The following is a 21,687-nucleotide window of genomic DNA, read 5'->3' as shown; positions in this document are numbered from 1 at the left end:
TTATCCTATTTTCACCCCCTCCATTGCTGCTGTAGTGGTGACCTGCTTTTTCCCTTCCCAGCCCAAGCCTAATCAGATGTTATACACGTTAATAGTTTATGTCGAACCCATATGACCATACTCAGTAGATCTAACTAATCAGTTAGGAATGAACTTTTGTGGCTCCCCCCATCCCTGCACACATCAAGTTTTACCCCAGCTGAAGGATGAGATAGAAGCGATATCAAGAAAAAATTAAGGCAACTCAACTATCAGAAGCCAAACTGCAAAAGTTAGAAGTTATTAAATGCTATGGACACATTTTGTGTCATCCCAAAGCAGCAGAAGCAAGAGCATCTAAAGAAAAAGCTATTTTCAGCAGCACTGATACAAATTCAGAAATTAAAATACCACACTATGGAGTGCATCCACTTGGTTTGCAGGCCCATATGGCTACAGCAATTATCTCCACTCAGTTCACCTCTCCACACATTGGAAAAAGGATGGATTTAGAAAGGATGGAAAAATACTGCTTAGAAAGAGCAACACTTTCTCACAATTTCTAAAAACATTTCTATATATATTACCTCAAAAGAATATGAAATAGCATTGTCATAGCCCATGCTAAGCTGTGCCATCTCCTAAGACACAATCGCCCTCAACACAGAACCTACATGGGGTAGATCAATCACCCAGCAGGGTACCAGGGACATCAGGGCATCCCGGGACACCACAGCACAGTGGGGACAGCCCGCTGCTGCTGCTTCCAAGAGCTCCAGAGGTTTAAAGAAAGAAATAAAGTATAGGGCTAAATGCTCCCTTTCCTGATGCCGTTTGCACATTGTTAAAGGGACAACTCCATTTTTACAGCACTTTACAGGTCACATTCACCATTTAAACCCACACTTGGTTTCTATTTTCAAAACCTTTTTTAATTCTTGATAGGATTGGACTGCACAGCCTGGCATTCCCAGCTTTACTTTGCAATAGGTCATGATTCACAGCAACACTGGCTGCCTGTAACTCTTCACAGCTATGCCTGTAGGCATTTCACATTGAAGCCAAGAAAGTCTGAAACTTTGGGGGAATTGCAGGGAGGTTGGGTGAGATAGCTGCTTAGCTCTGCTTTGGGGGAAACATCACCTTCTAGCAGATGTTTACCCTATGGATGATAAATACAGAACACCAGAGACCACCAGCAGTATGATAATTCCTAATTAGTAACAAATGCAAGTCAGAATGCATGGAATGTACCATGTACAATAATTAGTAACACGCTGCACCACGCACGGTACGTGACACTGTTACTCCAGCAATCTCCCGCTTAGTGAAACAGGCACAAGGTTAGATTTCCCAACACAACAAAAAATTTCAGTTTAAGAAATTTATTTGAAGGATGCATCACAGTGACAGCCGAGGAACATCCAGGCTGGATGTTATGCCTCAGGCAAAAATCCCAAATCAGCCCCACTACTTTCCATGGCCTGTGGATTTTAAATGCAACCTCACAATCCAGAATTAGAAGTGAAGTGGAAACCTTGTGAAGAGGCCGCTCCCTGGGAGTGCTGCCTTGGACTTCACTAGGAAGGTGTACAGCACTGATGCAGGCAAAAGGCCGTGTCACAGTGTGCCTCGGAGGAATGACTGCAGAAGGGACACGGCCATGGGAGCATTGGGAGAGGCAGCTGCCGCTATCGCTTCCAGTCAAATGCGCGGCAGCTCCCATTACCGCCGAGTACAGCGGGGAGCACTCCGACATGTTTGCTGCACCCACTGATGGCTTTTTGACACTGCTCTTGCCTCCACTGTTTACACACTGAAGCAAGAGAGAGGTGCTGGGAAGGCAGTTCGCCTGTAGAAACACCTGCCGTTCAGAAGCCAACCTTTTAGTCTTCCTGCAGCGCACACACGGGTAAAAACAAGCACATGGCATCAAAAACTGTTGAAGCTCTCAAACACTGAATGGATCTGCTGCAACCTTCCCGGGTACCACGCAAAGCTGATCCTTCCCTCCAGGCACCCTTAAAGGAGTGGGAGGAGAGCCATGCAGCAGATACGCTGTGGGGTTTGACTACACTGCTCCACAGATACTACATTAAATAAGGGTGGGAAGGGTTTCATGGCCCCATTCTGTGTTTCAATCTCAAATTCACTAGTCTTCACTTACGGATGAGGAAAGGGAGGAGTGAACGTGGCAGAGGGCAGCACCTAATGTCGTATCACCCACTTAACTGCAATTGCGGAGACTTGTAGCAGCCCAGCACCATCCTATCAAGAAACATGGGATTATCTGACACCAGATACAGCCACTACTTGAGGAAGAGCAAGACAGAGAGGGAAAATAATTCCCATAGAGTTCCACTGGTGCAGGGTGACAGAAGAGGAGGGCTGGAAGGAGCCTCCAGAACTCACTCCACACAGGAATTCAGCCAGTGCTTTTGTCACAGGAACATTACTCATTCCTTCCTGCTTCCCTTGTCTTTTGTTACAGATCACAAACCCAACATCTACAACGACTAAAGAAGCAATTATGGGCACGTCACTGAAATACTGCAAGGACAGAACTATTCCAAATTCACGTACACCCTCACTGCTTGCTGACAATTGTACTTGCTACAGGCCTGACTCTGTACCAGCTCACACCCCACAAGGGGGTGGAGCAGCACTGCCTCAGGTACCATCAACACCTTGCAAACCAACCATGGAGGTGGATGCTGAGCCAGGCTTTCAAATGCAGGCAGCACAGTATTGTTTGCCAAACCCATGCATCTAACAACTGAGTGTTTTCCTTTGAGGCGTATCAACAGCTGGCTCTGCTGAAGAAGTGATCTAAGACATCTGCTACCCACATTTTGGGGGGGGTGCTGAGTCAGTATGAAAGCCACTCACAGCAGTGTTCCTGAGCAACCAAAACTGAAGTTCAATTTAGTTGGTCAAACAGATCTCTTAATTTCCACAGTGCTGCTGGCTAGCAGACAGCAAGCAATCAAATACAAATGTGGACATTTAAATTTCAGTCAAATTTGGATCCTTGCAATGCAAACAGATATACCCTCATCCAGGTACATGCGCTTTCTAGAGAGGAGTAATGATACATTGCAAGGGAAGAGTCTGTCGGTCTGTGTTGCTTCAGGTATTGATCCTGACACCCAGACGCCATCCTCTCAGGAAAGCAAGGTATTCCCCCCATCCGTGTATTTTTTTTTTCTGGATAGATGTCTTGGCCTGAAATGTTGCTCAGATTCCAGGTGTCTTTTGAGGTTCAGTGCATGCGTGCAAGAACAGAAAGGGCAGTGTCCCATGTTCCCACAGTATGCTAATTGCTATTCCTGCATGGATCCACCCTTCTTTGCCACTTCCCTTAACTCTTACTTTCTCCCAAGGAATCACTCACAGGCATGCAGGGCAACACACGATGCATAAATCTCCCTTCAGTTTCCTCCAAGTTTAGGCATTCACTTCGCACAAGTCAGGAAACATATCTGGCTCTTTATTACTTTTATTTAAAGACCATAAATCCCTCCTTCCTTCTCTGAAGGAGCCAATAGAACTTGTTAAGCCTTCTGGTTCCCTCTGCTGCAATAAAATGTGCAGAGTTTCCGAATGTGACCAGCTGCTGCACAGAGGCCTTGCTACAGTCTCAGAAAACATCCAGAGTTCACTGACCCCTTGAGAGAACCTCCCATGGGACAGTGCCAGCCTCCCAGCACTGCCAAGCTGGAGGACATGGTGCTGGCAGCAAGGGTCACCTTGCAGAGAGGCTTCCAAAGACCCTCCTCTTGGCCCCAGGTCTTTGCAAGCAACTAAGCTTCAGAATTATCTACACAGTGCACAGGGCTGAAAGGAGTGGTCTGGTTCTGCAGCGGAGATCAAGAAGTCAAAGCACTTAAGCTTTTGGTTTCTACTAGGCTTCCATGATACTGTCTTTGAAAAGATCAAAGCCAGGCATCCTGCTCACAGAGCGCTAGACACCAACAGAGCATCTCCTTACCAGCCCAACGGCATCCCCAGACTCACAGCTAAGAAAAAGAGAAGCACAGAGACCCCAGCTCTCCAGAATCTCTACATGGTTTCCACCTGACAGAGACCAGGGCTAGTGCAGGGCAGTGAGCCAGGCTGGGCATGACAGGAGATGTACTATTTCCATATGCAAAGGCAGTACCTACCCCTACTTTACATCCCTTCCAGCTTCCCAAGAGCCAGGGAAAAAGCTCCCACAGTTAAGTAGCTGATGCTGCACCACAGCGAGAGGCATCAAACTCCCTCCATAGATAGTTACAGCTGCACTTGCCACTGGTGCTCTCCTGCATGAACAGTGAGGTGACAGCAAGCCCCAACATCCCCAGACTGGAATAGCTGCACAAGTACAAGGTTGGTTTGTACATGCTAGAGGGAGGTGGTGTTTCCCAACACTACATTTACACATGTAAAACAAAGGCAAATTGGCACTAGCTGACAGCTTATCCAGCACCCTGAGGCAGCAGGACTGCCTCAAATGACTCCCTGTCAGAAAATCGCTTGCACTCACCGGGAGAAGGCATTGGGCAACCTGATGGCAACAGACTGTAGAGTATTTGCTATATATGGATACCATCCTTAAGCTGCCCTCAAAAATGGGTGGCACGCCAAAGCAGTGACATGCTACGTGCTAATGTCCCCATGTCCCCACCAGCCATTCATTTCAAGTGTGTGTGTTATAGACAGCTTCCATCGACAGCTTCTACCAACAGCTTCCATTAACAGCAGTGCTTCACACACAAAGGCTGGTATCACTAAATTGTCAAAGGAGGGAAGTATTATACAGAAGTTCAAATATAAGATGTTTTTCTCCAACAAGCACACTTCAGGAATAGAAACCACAGTAAAACACAGAGATTAACACAAGTATGTACATCTAGGCGAGCTCTCAATAACTCGAGAAGATACCAGGTCACAGACTCATTTGGTGGATGAGTTTTTTCTTTTCTCTTTCTTTTTTAACAGTTATATTGACTTCAATGGATCTTTCCCACTCTTCAACCACTAGATCTGCCTGATGATGTATTTACCTAAATGAAACTGAAGACACTTTTACAGTAATGATAAGACTAAGAAAGATCATTGTAGCACACCATCAGATATTAGGAGCAGAAATTTCAGGAAGGTTTACAGTAATACTTGAGGCCATGAAACTAAATTGTGCTTTCATTACCAGCTGTGGAGTTTTAGGCTTGGACCTGCTGCTCAAAGTCTATAGAGAGGGTAAGGGAAAAATCAGCCAGTATTTCCATCCTTCTCTGTAATTTGAAACCACTGAGACATATCTCAGGGCATAAACCACACAGCTCTATAAATAAAATAAATTACGATTCTGTACTCTTTGGAAGAAAGCTGACACCAAATTCATGTAGTAAATCCAAGAAAAAATAAGCCTGGCCCATGGCCCAAGCTCATAAGAAGCTCCCCCTTGTTCCCAGGGAGGAAGCTTCACCACCACCATTAGTTTGCCATTCCCGAGGGGACTTATATCTACAGGTCGTCCGCAGTACACTAAACGTCTGTCTGTACACTGCCCCTCCAGGTAGAGGCAAGTGTTTATTAACAGAAAGTGCTACCAGCAAAACTCCTGCAAATCCCTGCAAAAGGCTGAGCTCCTCTTTTCAGGTAAAGAAATGGGAAATCTTTCCAGTAAGTCCCAGTCCCAAGCTCACATCACATGGACACCTACAACTGTTTCTCTCTGCTACTTGCAGTGTCCCACTTTTTAAACGCTCACTGTCACTTGTATGAACTGAAGTATGACCTCTCCCTGGCACAGTCTTTTTTAAAGAAAAGCTGCTACATACATATTTAAAAGCAAGTAACCCGCTACCAGAAAATACTTAGTTTTGTATAAGCCAATTATCCTCTGCGGTAAAAAGATCAGATAAACACAGTTTTGAAAGTGTGTGGTTAGAAAATGATTAAATGTATCATTTTGGCTCTTTTATAACAAATTAAAAGATGGAACTGAAGAATTCTTTCATTTCATATCACTAAAGGAATCTTCCAACAGAAAACTGTCACTTAAAATCTCTTCATAAACATCCTACTCAGTTTCAAAGTGGGGGACAAAAGTGCATTACAAAGTACTTTAAGAAATTTATTCCCTCTGTTCTCTATCCCCCCTCTCACCCACAGTACACAGCAAAGAAAGCAGGAAAACACCTTGGAATCCACCAATATAGAACCAGCAAGAGCTTTGCCTGCCAAAGACATCAGGATCCTTCGGCAGTGCCTATAACCCACCATGTCAGGAGCCAGAGCTGCAGTTCCTGTAAGGCTCTGTCCTCTGTACATGACACAAGCGTGACTGTTCAGGGAGTTTACAAGAAATGAATGAGCACATGCAGACCCATTTATCAAAATCCTTGCAAAATGGGAAGTTGCATTTCTTACCTAGTTTCTAGGAAAATGAGTTTTACATGGTTGCACATGCCTGCCAGTTCCTCCACCGTCCCTCGGCAACCTTCTAGCTCAGGGGCAGATTTCCACCCCCTCTGGACAACGACTCCAGCATGAGGGATGGCCACAGACAACTCCAACTGTTATGGAAACCAGAGATTTAGGAGAGACTACATAATATTCCCCCAAAGAAGAGAAGGCTGGCAGCAAGCTGAACTTCTGTCAGGCACTGGAGAAACAACACAGGAGCATGTTGAATGACACAGAAATAGCATTCATCAACCCAACCCAGACATGTAGCCACCCTCCACTCCCGGGTTTTGGCCATAATTTAATAAAATACGGAAACTACTTGTGTTCTGAGCAGCCCACCCTGCCTCACGGCTTGCTCTGCCTTCCCCCAGGGCCTCCTCCCCACACCATGCCTGGATACCACAAAAGGGGCCACCAGCTGCTTTTCTCAGAGAGATCAAACCTTTCCCTGAGGGTACAGCACTCAGCCAAGCACCACCAGCCTCTCAGACAAATCCAGTGATGTCAGAAAGATGACAGACCTCCACCAAGACCCCAGTCCCGTTATCCACAATCCCACAGGGAAAGACATGTGGGCAAAGCCTTAAAGTCCACAGCCCTTCCATGGTGCTTTTCCCCAGGTCAGTCACCATGGTTGTCACAAAACATGGATCTAAGAAAGCAGAGCACCAGCCCCTGGCATGCTCAGGGAAATCCACTCCCATCCTCTTCAATTAATGAAACATGCTTTTTTATTTTTCTGCAGATCACCCCAAAAGAGTGGGGACAGTCTCCTTGGATGGAAGAAGCTGAACTCAAATGCCCTGCATCCACTTTTAACATAAATTGTTTGCAGCACTTATTTGCAAGAAGGCCACAATTAATTGTGCTACAGTATCAGTAAACACACTGGTTACATCATTTGAGCCCATTATTTTCCCTCAAAGAAATTACATTACTACATTATTGATGCAACAATCCAGTGTAATGAAATGGTACTTTGCATCCTTCTTTCTGCTTTACACCAAGTTCACAGTGCTATAGCCCTGATACCAAATTTAGTGAGGGTTGTTTTGGTTTTTTTTTTTCCAGTAGGTCAAAAATTCCAGTTAACAACCTAAAAAACAGCTGCAGAAGAAGTTAAAACACCTCTCCCTAATCAACTGCAAAGGCTTGGGTTTCTCTTTGATACAACTCAAAATTACAGCTATTTCTAAATACTCTGATTTTTTAGTGAATATTTTTACCTCCTATTTTTACTAGGACAGACTATTTTCAGAAAGGCATTCGAGAGAGATTATGCCAGAAAGCAGTAAAATAGCAAGCAAGCTGCTTATGCAAATACTGAACTTCTTTGAACTTAAGGGGAAAGAAAAGGAGCAGTATCGAGAAGGTCACCACTCCTAATGAAGAGAGCACATATGAAACTCAGGGAAGGAAGAGTTGCCCATGTCAAAATGGCAAAAGAAATCCTAGAGAAGTTAACAGGAAAGGAGCTCAGAACAGTAGAACATCCCGCCCTGCAGCTCTTACTCATTCGCAGGACAACAGAAAGCAACGAAGGTTACTGGTGTGATGCTGAAGGAAGCAGCCTCATTTTGCAGTGCCCAACAGCAGCAAATGGCTCTGCAGCACAAAGGGCAGGAACACCCACCACATCTTGTGCAATGCCTGTAAAAGCTGTCCAAGCAAAGCTTTGGCTAAAACACAAACCAGTACTTCCTCTGCAATTATTAATATAGGATTAATGTAATCTTTAGAAACAGTCTCCATGTGCATAACCCCAGCATGTTGTTTCCCAGCCACTCCTTTGCAATTATACAGTTCCACAAACCCCCACTGTGCTGGGAAAAGGAGAGGGCTCTTTAGAGTAACTTTAAATTTACACTTTCAGTCTTGCATCCTGGCTGTCTGCAAAAAATTCAGCAGTTGCTCAAGTTCCCACTTTGCCACTCAGTCCCTTGCATGGTGCAATCACAGCTTCCCCAGGTGCCTTCTTTCTGGACCAAGTAACACCACTCTGGTTGACAATCACTGTACTGAAACAGTCCCCTTGGGCCCGCCCCCCCCCCAATTTCATTATCTTTTCTGCTGTTTCTTCTGTTCTTTCTCTTTCTGGAAATCGGGCTATGAAACTGAACTAATTACTCCAGGCTCAGAGGATGTTTTATGTGGGGTGCTGAATTGTTCTCGTTTTTCCTTGTGCCATGGCCAACATTTGTGTCTAAATATCAACAACTTTTTCTGTGTATCAGTGCAATGCCAACAGCACCGCAAACCTCTAAAGGAAGAAAGATCAGAACTCGTCCCAATGATGCTTCTCAAATCACAGTCAAGGGGAGAAGTAAACTGACAAGTCCTCATCTTCTTAACACCTCTTCCCTCTAAGCACTGTCCTTGCCCGCAAAAAGGATGTTTCCGAGGGACTCATCCAACTCGGACCTTACCAGACCAGAAAATGGGTAAATCCCAACCCTAAAGATCCCAGCGTGTGCACTCCACCTTCTCACTCCAGACAGGAATGTCTTACCGGCACTGTCAGAAGTATGCAACACGGATTGCACAAGCAGTCAATCGTACAGGTCTAAATCTGCTCAGCAGCCAGCTTTGTAGCCAGTTTTGCAGTTTGGGTGTGTTTGCACTGTTTGCATGAGAAGCACCTGTTAAGTAGGCAGCAGCCTGGTTCCAGCTAAACTTCCAGGGACTCCCAAAACATAACCCTAGGTTGGGCAAATCGGAGCTATCTAATCTCAAACTGACAAAGGTGGCAGTAATGGTGACAGGGTCCCATCCAAAGGAAAACCTTGCCTTGCCTCCTCGCTCCCAATGAAAGAAGTCACCTGCAATAGTGGCTGATGCCTGAGCATCCAGGGCCAGCCCCAAACCTTAGAAAACACTTTGTGACTCACCAGCTCCTGCCTCACACCTCACACTGTCTGTAATTAGAACTTCACCAGCCCTGATAAGGCAGTGTTCTCCCACCCATCTGATAACTCAAGTCCCTCCACAACCTCAAGCTCCGTCTCGTGACTTTTTCTCACCATGACATCGCTGGTCAGAGGAGGCAGAGTAGGCAGACATCAGCATCCCCATCTGCTCTGGTGGTTTGAGGGCTCTCATCACCACAGGTCACCTTATAAAACCTGCCAATTATCCCACGCATAGGCAGTTTCTGTGTGCTGAAGAGAGGTGACAGCCCATATATCCTTCCTGAAGATCAGTTAGACTATCTGTACACTTAAGGGGGAATGAGTTTTGGCTAGGGTGTTTTTCTCTTGTTGTATTTAATCTTGCTTCAGAAGCACTCAGCCACCACAGTTTAACTGCTGATGTGTGTCAGACAGCATCACCGACTCACTTATCTTGGCTCCCAGCATCCTGCTGCAAGAACACTGCTGCCTAAGTTCAGCACCCTTTGCATTACATAGGTGTTTATGTCATTCCTACATTTAAACCTATGAAGTATTTCAGACTACTCCTCATCCTACCCATCGTTTACCAAACATACTCTTTAAGATGGAAGCAAGGAATCATATGCATTCCCACAGGCAGGTATTTTTCATTAAAAAGAGTCTGCACGTTGCTGGTGTCTGCCCCTGGATTCAGCCAGCTTACAAAACTGTTTTCATTCTCCAAAAACATTTGATGCACAAGGCAATTCTTTTGTGAGTACACTGGTATAATGAAGAACTAGTTAACAGGTAAAGCACAACAGCAAAGCAACAGCAGGTCGTAACTACTGAGGGATGGCTATGCTTGGGGTTGGGATTTATTCCATGTTAGAGGAACTGCGCATTTTGAAACTCTTTCTCCTCCTGAGAGCATGCCAGATAATTAAACTGAACCTCTTATTTTTAAAATCTAATTTACTTTTGAAAACCTACACTGCTGGACTATTTTTAGAATTTTTCTTATGTGGGCCAGCGGAAATAGGCTAGAGCCAGGTAGCACAAGGCCTCACAGGCTGCGCTGCACAATCCTTAAGGTGAACACCATTAATCAGTAAAACAATGGGAAAAAAATCCTTTCAAATTAGGAATAAGTATCTGCAGTGAGGTACCGATACTCATCTTCAGTTTTGGAAAAGCTTATCTTAAGTAAAACTAAATCTGGGCCTACAGCTTTGACTCAGGAGTTTCTTTAATTTGTTACCAAATGTAAGACCTTATCCTGGTGTTTGACAGGCTGTCCTTACTACCAAGATCAGTGGGAATGTTGCCCAAACAAGGACTACAGGACTGGGTTTAGCACTACCTTTGTAACAGCTTGTACCATACAGCACCCGGCACAAGACGTGCACTAGAGAAGTTAAATAACACAAGTAGCACAGGGATACTTTTTCTGAAGTACTGACTTATTTTATAAGCATCTAGGGAAGTAACAGCATCAGAGGTACCTGCATCTAACCCCTAGCAGTTATCTTTGTTATATGGCAACCCAGAGCAAAGTAATCTACCTACCCAGATTTACAGTGAATGACTCAGTGAAACTAATTTCTGTGATATGCTGGCACGCAAAGAAATGCCCCTGTATTGCAGAAAAAGAAATCTTCTTAGCATTCTCCACAAAAAAAAGCATCTCAGTGGGTAGCCAAAATGACTCTGACCTCTGAAATCTCTCTCATTTCTGCTGGCAGCACTTCATCCACTGAAGGGCTGGGAGTCCAGCATCCATCCCCAGGCATCTGGCCCACTCCCCAGTGGCAGCTTGCCTTGCTGCCGGCCACGTTCACTGCTTAGAGGTGACAGAGAAGTGAAGATGCTTCATCTGGGGCAAAGGACTTGTAGTCTGGGGAGTACATATGGCCCACAGCACCACAGTCTCTATTTTTCTGCTGGATAACATCCCAGAGAGAGGCTTGCAAGACTTGCTCAGCTCTTTGCAAGAAAAAGCCAACCTTCCCTGACTGTAGCAACTTGATCACAGCCAAACACAACACATAAGCAAAGGCACTACAGCCCAACAGTGTTTATCCAAAACTACCACAGGGCCATAGAAACTGCAAAACACTGCAGGATGCAAAGTTTCCTTCAATTATTTGACCGCCTCAAAAATGCAAATGCATTCACCATACCTCTGCTGCAACTCCAGCCCTGCTCACTTCCCCCACCTGGGAGCAATATTTCATAGCAGTGCATTTAAAAACTGGGTGGTTTTATTAATTTTAATGCCTCAGACTCTTGTAGGTCCAGGTGCTACTCCACAGCACTCGAGGACAAAAACCTGGTCCTTGAAGAGGCCTCCTCTCTAATCTTTTCAGGGGTTCCTGTTCACCTGCTCACTCCCCAGCCTGTTCCAAAACCTTTATGGCTGCCTAAAGTAGCCTACGTGCTGTTCACATGAGCAAGGTCTATCCATGTAAGAGCTCTGGAAAAGCCACGTAAGGCTGTGAATTTGCTGACCCAGAAGTATTATCAGTCCCTCACGGCTCAGCTGCAACGCCTCCGTGCGCTCCTATCTCCTGGCGAGTGTCCCGCTGCCTCCCACACATCCTGCAGCACTGATCCCTCCCTGCACTCTCACTTTCAGCTGCCTCAAAACAGCACAGAAAGAGCTTATACCTGTCTCCCGTGCTTCCATGTTTCTTTTCAAAGATCCCAGTATCAACATCCATCACCTCCTGAAGCACCATGGCAGGAAGAGCCCAGTCCCCAAGTGTCCTGCCAGCCAAGTTCCCATCAAGCAGATCAACATCCCACCAAGCACCAACATCAGTCAGCCACACACGACCACCCACAGGGATTTACACCAGGTCTACCACTGTGCTTTTAAATGGCCTGGAACCCACTGGTCCTTCCTCCCTTATCCACCTCTGCCAGCTTGATTCATCAGGCACACACACAGTCACCTGTCCTGAGGTCTGTTGGTACAGGGGGTCTAATGTTCTTCCTATTCCTTATTACCAAGCCAGTATTGTTTAAACCAAGTCAAAGACTATTTCTTTGCCTTATCAGTGATGAGCCAAGAGAATGCAGGAAACTTCAAGTCTCTTGAGCACCTTTTCAGTCTCCAAGCTGGTCCACATATTTACCACTGGATGCCCTCTTACCATAATAGAAAACCTCTTGGGTTGTTTTCAGGAACAACTACACCAAAAAAAGGGCACTGCTTACTATGAACGCAGCCTAGGAATCAAGAAAGAGGATAAAATATCATCAAGATGGCAGGCACCTCTTCAATGGAGCCCAAGAAAATGGTCATGTCCCATAAACCATGCTCTACAACTTTCTCCTCGCTCACAAACTGCCATAGTAAGGAAGTGTGATGATTCAAAAGCATCAGCACATCAGGTTAAATTAATTCAAGTAACTGAGACAAGCCTCAGCAAGGTGTCAGTGTGCCTGTGCCCCATCCATGCTGCTGAACTGATCCACACCAATGCAGCTCCTTCTTCTTCAGCTGCTCCCAGGAACATGCCCCTCACTCCTGCTGTCAAAACGAGCCAACAGCTTCTCACAGACTCATTTCGCCTGATTAGTGCCCTCCTCTCTTCTGTTTTTACAAGAGAAAAGTGTACCCCTATGGAAAGCAAAAGGAGTGACTAGACATCAGATCATATCTCCTCACATCCTTTAACAGCAGGATAGATTATTACCTTCTGGGAAAATGGGAAGCTTACGCACTGCCAGACAAATGTGGCCACTGATAGAAACTCTTTGTTGTAGGAAATCCCTGAAAGCAAGGATAGACCAAGAACCAACCACATGTGAGGCTTTGGCTAGCACAGTCCTTCACAATATCTGTGTTTTTTTCAAGTTGTCCAATTGAACACCTCTGGCAAAGCAACCAGAGGTTAAGATGGTCATGCAAGCTCCGGGGTAATTTTCACTTTATGTCTTTTGAAACCTTTAAAATACTTATCAGGTACACAACAATTGCAATTACAGATTTCTACAGAGATGGTGCAGTATGCTCCTTTTGGTCAGCAAGTAAACAAGGACAAGAGCAAAGAAAGAAAACAGTCCCTGCTTCTTTCCTATGCCTTGCTAAAGCCTCCTAAATCCTGAGCAAAGGAAATCAGCCTCCACACAGAGCAAAGGGACTGGCAGGATGGCACTGCAGACAGAGCTGGACATGATGGCCCAGGCTGGGAGACTGAGGCAGCAGGAATCCTGAAACCAGGAGGAGACTGGGAAAGTGAACAGGCATTGATGTGATCCACCATTCACCAAGCATCCACTTCAGCCCCCACGAGTACATAGAATGCCAATCTGCTCAGGGATACAAATGGTGGCAGTGCTGCTGCTCATCACCCTCACTGCAAGAAAACACAACCTGGTGATGAACTCCCTCATCCATCCCCTCCTTGCTTTTCCTGTACATCCTCTGCTGGGCCAGCAACAGAGATATTTTGCATGGAAACTGCTACTTTCAGCAAGCCACCCGAAGGGAGACCCTGCTCATTTTGCACTACACATTGGCCAGAGGAAATTACTCCAGGCAGAGGATTTAATTCCCAACACCCATGTGCTACAGGAAACAGCTCTCTCCTCCTCTGGTGCCATCTCAGTGAGCAGGGCTTTCTCCTTTCACACCTTCATTAGGGGAAAGGTGAGGGGAAGACCATGAAGCTTTTTTTCTAACTTCTGAGATAGGAGAACTCAACCCCTGACCAGGACAAGGGAGAAAGGGATCAGGCGGTAGATGTCCCCAGCCACTGCACCACTGGGTGTTTACTCTGGACAATGTGGAAGGTTTGTGACTGACAACCAACTGCCTGGTATGACACACACTGCAGAAACACCAACACATTAAGAGTGGTGTCTTTTGCGTTTTTATTAACTTTGAGCAGCGGAAGAAAGAGCATTTACAGTAACATTAGGAAAAGGCACAAAGCTGTCCCTAATGGTCATCTGCACCTCATGTCATCAGCTCACAGGATGGCTGAAAGACCACATGAAGCCTGTCAGCATTCAGCAAAAAAGCCAGGAACCCAATATACTGCTAAAACTATACTGTTATTCCCCTAACATGCTCCTTATATACACAATCATTCCCAATCATCATTCCAAAGCCTCATTTACATCAGAAACTAAGTAATGTAGATGCAGCCTGAAAACTCCCTAGCGTGGCCAAGACTATAAATGCTATTAAGGTACTTTCCAACATGACAAAAGGAATAATCATATTGGCAAACATAAGCTTTATGATTATCCTGGGTGCTTCTAGTATAACCATTTCTGGGATTTTTTTTTTTTTTTTTGTAATGTTAGACTCATAACTGAAACAAATTACATGAATCAAAACATCCAGAGGGGAAACAAACCTTCATCATCACCCAGTCAGTCAAACCTCAATCTCCCGCTGGGTCTCTCTACTTCCTAGTTCCACCATTGCTCCCTTCTCAAGGTGTCCTCTCAAGGCAACAGAGGTCTTCAACAAGCACACACAAGCCAATTATCTTTCTGTCCCACTCCTGCCAACATCAGGTGTCAAATCAACCCACCTCCCTACATGGAATGGAGCATGGTTTCCCCACTGCCATCCCAGCTCCCACCAGCATCAGTGGCCACAAACCACAAACAGGCAAAACCTTCTGCCCTTTGGGGATCTGTCCCCCTCTCCCTCCCGTATGGAGGGGGGATAAATTCACAACTTGTTCAAAGAGGTTGTGGAAGTTTCCTTGGGAGGTTGTCAGGTAAGAGAATCAAGCAGAAATACACATCATTTGTTGCACCACCACTCATGTCAACCTCTTGGCATAGGATTCAAGTGCCTTGGAATAGATGGCAAAAACAAAACAGCAAAGACCTCTAAGTGTAAAAAACTGGCACATATAAGAAACTTCAACCATATTCCGTTTTTTATTTTACCAGCAAAAAATACAATGGAAACAAAAGGGGGGGAGGAGAAGGGGAGGAAAGGATATTATTGAAATCACAGTTTAAAAAAAGGCCAAGAAAATGGCATGAAATTCCATTTTGTGCCCAAATATTCCCCTATCATCTTAGCTGAAATAAGTTTTAGATTGATTTTTATGTTGCCCCTAAGGCCATAATGGCATCCTGAATAGTTCAATTACAGCACAAACCAGAAAAGTAACAGATAACAGTATGCTTGCCAGTAAAAGAAGGGTATGGTCTCTGTATGCACACGTGTGTATACATATGTATCAAAATTTAAAAGCATTTATTGATTTGGTTAAGCTGTGCTGATGTATTGGTGCTGCTCATTTGCTTGGAGTCCCCTAGTTAGCCTGAATTAGGAGAAGAGGCTGAGGTTAAACTGAGGTTAGCTGACACGTGTCAGCCAAGCCTGACCTAATCCTGGGTTTCTAACTAGTTTGATCTTCTTCTCTAAATAATATTAAGAAGAGGAAGAAACCACAGGGATGCAGTTGGGTTCCAAATAACTATTTTTAGAAACTGTACACAAACAGACAAGGCAGAGTTGTGCATGCCGACTGCTCCACAGAAAACTCCTTCCTGTGATCCCCAGCTCCCTGGCTGTGTCCCTCCCAGCCTCTGCCCTTCCCACCACAAGCCCTGCCACAAAGACAGAGACCCCTCCCAAGAATGAAACAGGTAAAACCAGTTTTCTTAACTCTGTATTAATCCAAGTGTTGTCTAATACCATTCCTCCTCCCGGTGAAAGAGGACCTCCATAATACAGTGTAGGTGACTTTGAGCAACTTGGATCTGCCATCCAAGCCTCCCCTGTTAAAACAACATACATGGATTTACTCCAGTGATTTGCACTGGATCCAAGACCTGGGGAAACTTCCCATTCATCTCAAAGCATTTCTCAGATCTGGCCTAAAGTAAGGGTTTGATGAGCAATAAAGAAACTAAAATAATATTGCTTAAACTACAGAGGTGCCAGCTTTTACTGCCTTTCATTGAGCATGCAGTATTTTTCTCCCACTGTTCCAAGGGAAATAACACTCTCTGCAACTGTTATAGGATGTAAAACATGCACTGTGCTATTCAGATGGAGCTCGTAATTGAAACATTTAAGAGTCAGTGAAATCCCAAACGTAAAGTTTTTAATTTTCATTCAGTCATGATGTTAAAATTCTGGGGGGGAGTGGAAATTACTACCTCAGAATGCTTTTAAGGTCTATTCTTTCTGATATAGTAATCAGAAAGATAAGCTCAGTCAATATGCCAGCAGCTGCTGCTGTACTCCAGCGGCTTGCTCCCAACGGCATCGCCTGCTTTGCCTTTGCCATCCCTGCCCCTGTCTCACACAAGAGGTTACCAAGAGGCTTATCAAGGACACATGGCCTGCTGCCTGTAACACATGAAGAACTGCCAATACCTTCATCCACAGGCTTTTGACCCTGCAAGAGGGATGAGCAGGCTCCTGTTGCAGAGTGGGGCTCCTGTTGAGGCAGCTGTCCAAGCTTAGGCCGAACATACCCAAAAGAAGCCCAGCAGGCTCAAGGGCCCACAGAAAGAACCAGCTCAAACATTTTTGTCTGAAGACACATGACCATCATTTATAGGAAGGAGAAGGTTATCTTGCAATACTGATCTTATTCAGCAGCTTCCAAGATGACCGAATATGACATAAGCTAGAAAACCTCAGCTGAAACCACTAAACACTCTGCACAACTTACAGGGAAGCCCCAAAAGGCTGCTTTGTGTCTTGCAGATCCTCAGACCATCTTCCCCAACACTCAATGTTCACAAACTCTGTTAGAGCAATTCCTGGACTGCATCATGCACAAACTCATGTTCCTCACTTACTTGCACCCCATGATATTCACAGGTTGCCTGTTTCACTCTCTGGATGAACCTTAAGGTGGTGAATTTAGCCTGGAAATTTTTTAAAGGTTTGACATTTGAGTCCCAGAGAGGCACTTCTCCCCACAAAAACCTACCTGTAGATAAGGTACTGCTACAGAGTCTGCTTTTGCACTGCTTTCCATGCCCCACCTTCACTCAAATCACACTGGCCATGGTACCTTCAGAAAGGACCCCACCATCACTTCTTGTCCACACCTGATGGACCAAATCCACTGATTTCAGTGCTTGTGTGTTCACGTGCCACCCAGCTGGGAAATGACACCCCAGCTTATTGAACCTCAAGAGTACACAACCTGTCTCCTCTCCTGGAGAGGTGCAAAGAGATGTGAGAAGTCTGCTACCTCTTAAGCTGTGCTATCATGGTGTTTCAAGTACTGAGGACAGAGGAAGGATGAACTTGTGGTTAGGCCACTAAATAGAGATGCAGCTTCCACAGCCCAAGCCTCCTGCCACGATTGCCCCAACAGTTTCCAGCTGGTCAAATAATCTCTCACATCAGACTTCCCCACCTTTTTTTAAGTGCCCGAGAAGGAAACATTTGCAACCAAACATGGAACACTCAAGACACCAAAATGGTGAGGACTATATAAATAGATACATACCTCACTGATGAAGAAGCAGGCTGATGTGTTTAATAGTTTATAAAGGCTGGTTTAGTTGCCTTGAAAGTGCTTAAGAGCAGGTAACACACCCTTGGATTAAATCTAAATAAACATTAACAGCAGTAAAAAATGGCTTTTACTGTGAGGAGGCCTGGCTCTTGCTTGCACCTGTAACCCTAAATGTATTTAACAGGATGCCAAACTATGTATTATAAGATGCTAAAAAGCAAAACAACATTACAGACATTTGCATAGAAAGGAGGGAGACATAGGGAGAGAGGCAAAAACAAAATGGACAACTTGCTAGGGTCTGATTCGAACATCTTAGAAAAATGCTATTTGCTCAACTCAAGACTGAGCTACCAAGGAGATTTGTGGCAGCTAAAACTACAATAAAATGGAGATGAAAACTCTGCTTCATGTCCCTAGAAGGGAGATAAATGAGGGTCAGAATGAAGTTCATTTAAATCCACTGAGCTGATACAGAGGGAGTTAGAGAGAGCCGCAAAACAAAATGAAGGGCTCAGTAGGAGCCTGCACAGCCAGTGCTGCAATGTCAGAAATGCAACACAGTGCCATCTGAAACCTACAGGCACCATAGCAGGACTCAAGGAAAAAAACAACGGTGGCACTCCTAGGGAAGCCATGCCTGCCTGCAACAGCACTGGAATAATGCACCAGGGTCCTGCAACACAAGCCCCCGAGAGCGGATGCATTTTGAGGGGAGGTTCAGCGAAGCCTCTGGGGAGGACATCCACTGCTGGACTAAAACCACCAGAGGAATAAAACTAAGCAGCATCTATTTACAGCAGGGAGCAGTATCTGCCCCTTTCTTTTGCTCCCACCTGGCATCCTCCTTTGGGTCTCTTATGGGATAGAAGGTGCCTTAAGACAATAGATAATTAGCTGTAATGCATCCTCTGTGACTATAACAACTTAACAAGGCTTATCTGTAGACGTATCTAGGCTTCCAGTTATCCTTGTTCTCCCAGTTCCCTTCCTCTTCCAACCCTCCCCCCTCCCCCCCCAAATATTTGCATCGTAGCTTGACAGGTATTTTAAATTTTAGCTTAATAAAAGTGTTTGCATGTGTCTGTGCACGCTTAGGAGAAGATAAGAAAAAAAATCCTATTTTAACTCTGCCTCCTCGAGACACAGCTCGTTCCATTTTCCCTTCCCTGAAAAACAGAGGGAGCTGAAATAAGGAACATCAACTTTGGAACACCACTCTACCGAAGGATAACTTATTAAAAACATTAGATTCATCGTTTAAAAAACGAAGGGAAAAAAGTGCCCAGGAAGTTGATGCATCACGGTGTTGCATCTGTGTCAAGCTCTGGGTAAACATGCAGCAACATGAATGAAATCTGTCCAGAAAGACTGCATTTCAGCGCCAACCACGCAATCGCTGGCCAAACCACTGCATATGTAACAAAAGTTTGATCTCGCCTGCAAGCGCTCAGCTGCGCTTCTGCCATTTCCTGTGGAAAACTGAAGCTCTGAACCACTGTCTCTCACCCAGAACTCGCCGACACTTAGCCAGCTGCCCCTAAATTCACGCCAATCACGCCGCGGCAGGCGGGCAGGCAGCCCCGGCAGAGCCGTGCGGGGGATGCTCGGCAGCTGCCCTCCAGCCCTCCCCGCGCCCCGGGCCGGGCACCGCGGTGCAGGGGCAGCCGCGCCGCTCCTCCCTCCCCGTTCCCCCGGCCCCGGCGGCAGGTGCGGCGGCGGCGGCTCGCCCAGCGCCCGGGGGGGCGGACGGGGGCCCGCCCGGCGCAACAGGTGGTCGGTGGCGCCCGGTCCCGCCCAGCGGCCGCACTCACCGCTGGCGTTCTTTCCGCAGATGAGGTGCTGGTAGGGCTGCAGCAAGCCCCAGAGCTCGGGGTCGTTGTTGACCGTCTGCTCCAGCGCCTCCAGGGTGAAACGGGGCGCCTCGCCGCCCTCCTTCTCCTTCTCGGCCGGGGCGGCAGCGGCGGCGGCCGGGGGGCGGCCGGGCGGCGGGAGAGGGGCGGCGGGGCCGGCCAGCACCCGCGCGTGGATGTCGCGGAAAAGGCTCTCGGTGCCCGCGGTGAGGTAGATGGCGGCGTGCTCGTGGATGCGCAGGGCCACGCGGCTGTCCACCATCCAGCGGTAGAACTTGCCCACGGAGAAGGCCAGTCCGCACCGGGCCGACTTGCCGCGGCTGAAGCGGTCGCCGCCGCTGCTGCTCATGTTGTAGAGGGAGAGGGCGCCGAGGGCGGCTGCCGTGCAGCGGGCCGCCAGCGTCCAGCCCAGGACGATCTCCATGGCGCTCCGCACCTCGTGCTTGGTGCACTTGGCGAAGCGGAGGCTCAGCCGCTGTGCCTCCCGGGCGATGCGTACCAGCGCCCGGCTCACCAGCGTCGAGAGCCGCGCCGCCGCATCCCGGCTCCCGGGGCTGGCGGCGCCCGGCGCCCGCGGCTCCCGGCGCGGCGGCGGCAGCAGCAGTGCCTCCACCTCCTCCAGGCTCCAGGGGACCTCCTCAAGGTCGGGTAGGAGCCGAGAGCACTGCTGCCCCGCGCAGTCCAGCACCTCGGAGTCTTCCGCTAGGACGGTGTTGACGGTGTCGAAGCTGTTGTGCCGACTGTGCATGGAGTCAGTTAGGTGCGGCCAGCAGCTTCCTCCATAGGGGTACGCGGGGTGCGAATCCGAGCAGCACAGCGACAAGTTGGAGGAGCGCACCGAGTCCGCCGCACCACCATACCCGGAGTCCAGCGTCAGGTCTTCCAGCGTCCTCACCGCCGTCTTACCTCTCCGGGCCATCGCCGCACTTCATGCTGCACCCGCGGGACCCGGGCGGGGAGCGGCTCACAGGAACGCGGGGGGAGAGAGCAGCGACGGGGCGCGGCGTGACCCGCCGGCCGGTTCGCTTCGCCCCGCTCCGCCAGACGGCAGCGAAGCGGCGGTGCTGCCTGCGCCCTGCTCCTGCCGCCGCTGCTGCCCCTGGCCGAGCCCCGCTGCCGGCCCGGCTCCTGCACTGCGCCGCGCCGCCGGCCCGACACCGCACCGCAGCGCAGCGCCGGCCAGCGGGCGCGGGGGGCGAGGCCATGCAAAGCGCCGCCGGCTCGCAGCCAATGGGACGGTGAGGAGGCGGGGACATGCAAAGCAGCGCGCCCGCCGGCCAATGGGACTGCGCCCTGCGGCGGCCGCGCCTCCCTTCGCTCCGCGGGGCCGCACCGCGCAGCGCGGGCCGGGAGGGGGCGCGGCCCGTCCGGCGCCGCCGGCCCCACCGTGTCCCGGGCCCGCCCGCGGAGCCCGCCGGGGCCGAGACCTGCGCGCAGGCAGCACCCCGAGGGCTGGGACTCTGCGCTGCAAAGCGAAGATGTGTTAATGTGGCCCTGGCCCCGCTGGCAGCCGGGAGAGTGCGGCCAGCCGCGTCCTCTGTCCTCGCGGCTGGGAACAGCACGGCTCTGCTACGTGCATCTACGCCGTTCCCCCGGCGTACGAATTAGAGTCCCGCTCCAGCCCGCACTGGGTTTTCACACCACTAGTTCCCTGATGTTGCTATAAACAAATGACACGGAGCATAGGCACTCACACGCATCTCATCGAGATATTTTGAAATCAAGCAGAAACTGCCACGTAAGAATCCCAGCCATCACTCGAGTCAGGAAGAGCAATTTCCAAATAATTGAAACAAGTACAATAAAGCCCTTTGACATTCTTGACGTTAACCCATTAAGTATCGTGAAGACTTTGACAAGTAAGATTTGTACTGGGCTTAGGGCACATTTCCTATGCATAGTAAGATGGTTTTTGTGCAAGACAATTTATCCTCGACTAATGTATTTTAATCTTACATTGCTAGGCTTTAGCTTTATTAGAAGTTGCCTGACTAATAATATCCCAGGCAACAGACTGAGAATGTATATGTTTGTGTGCTCTGGTTTTGAATAAATCTT

At 47.7% G+C, this 21,687-nt stretch overlaps 1 protein-coding gene across 1 annotated transcript in view; it reads right to left on the bottom strand.

Moving 5' to 3' along the window:
* The window catches only part of ABTB3 (ankyrin repeat and BTB domain containing 3), a gene marked incomplete at both ends in the record, with an annotated part of 166,557 nt that extends 146,009 nt beyond the window's left edge, over positions 1-20,548 (bottom strand). The window contains one exon of the mRNA XM_082280575.1: positions 19,591-20,548. Within this exon, the coding sequence (XP_082136701.1) occupies positions 19,591-20,548 (958 nt within the window). The remainder of the gene's footprint in view (positions 1-19,590) is intronic.
* Between the last annotated feature and the right edge of the window lie 1,139 nt (positions 20,549-21,687).

The sequence above is a fragment of the Coloeus monedula genome (genome assembly GCF_965178545.1).
Source record: "Coloeus monedula genome assembly, chromosome: 4".
Lineage (NCBI taxonomy): Eukaryota > Metazoa > Chordata > Aves > Passeriformes > Corvidae > Coloeus > Coloeus monedula.
Note: the sequence above shows the minus strand (reverse complement) of the source record. Positions and strands in the feature narration are given on the sequence as shown.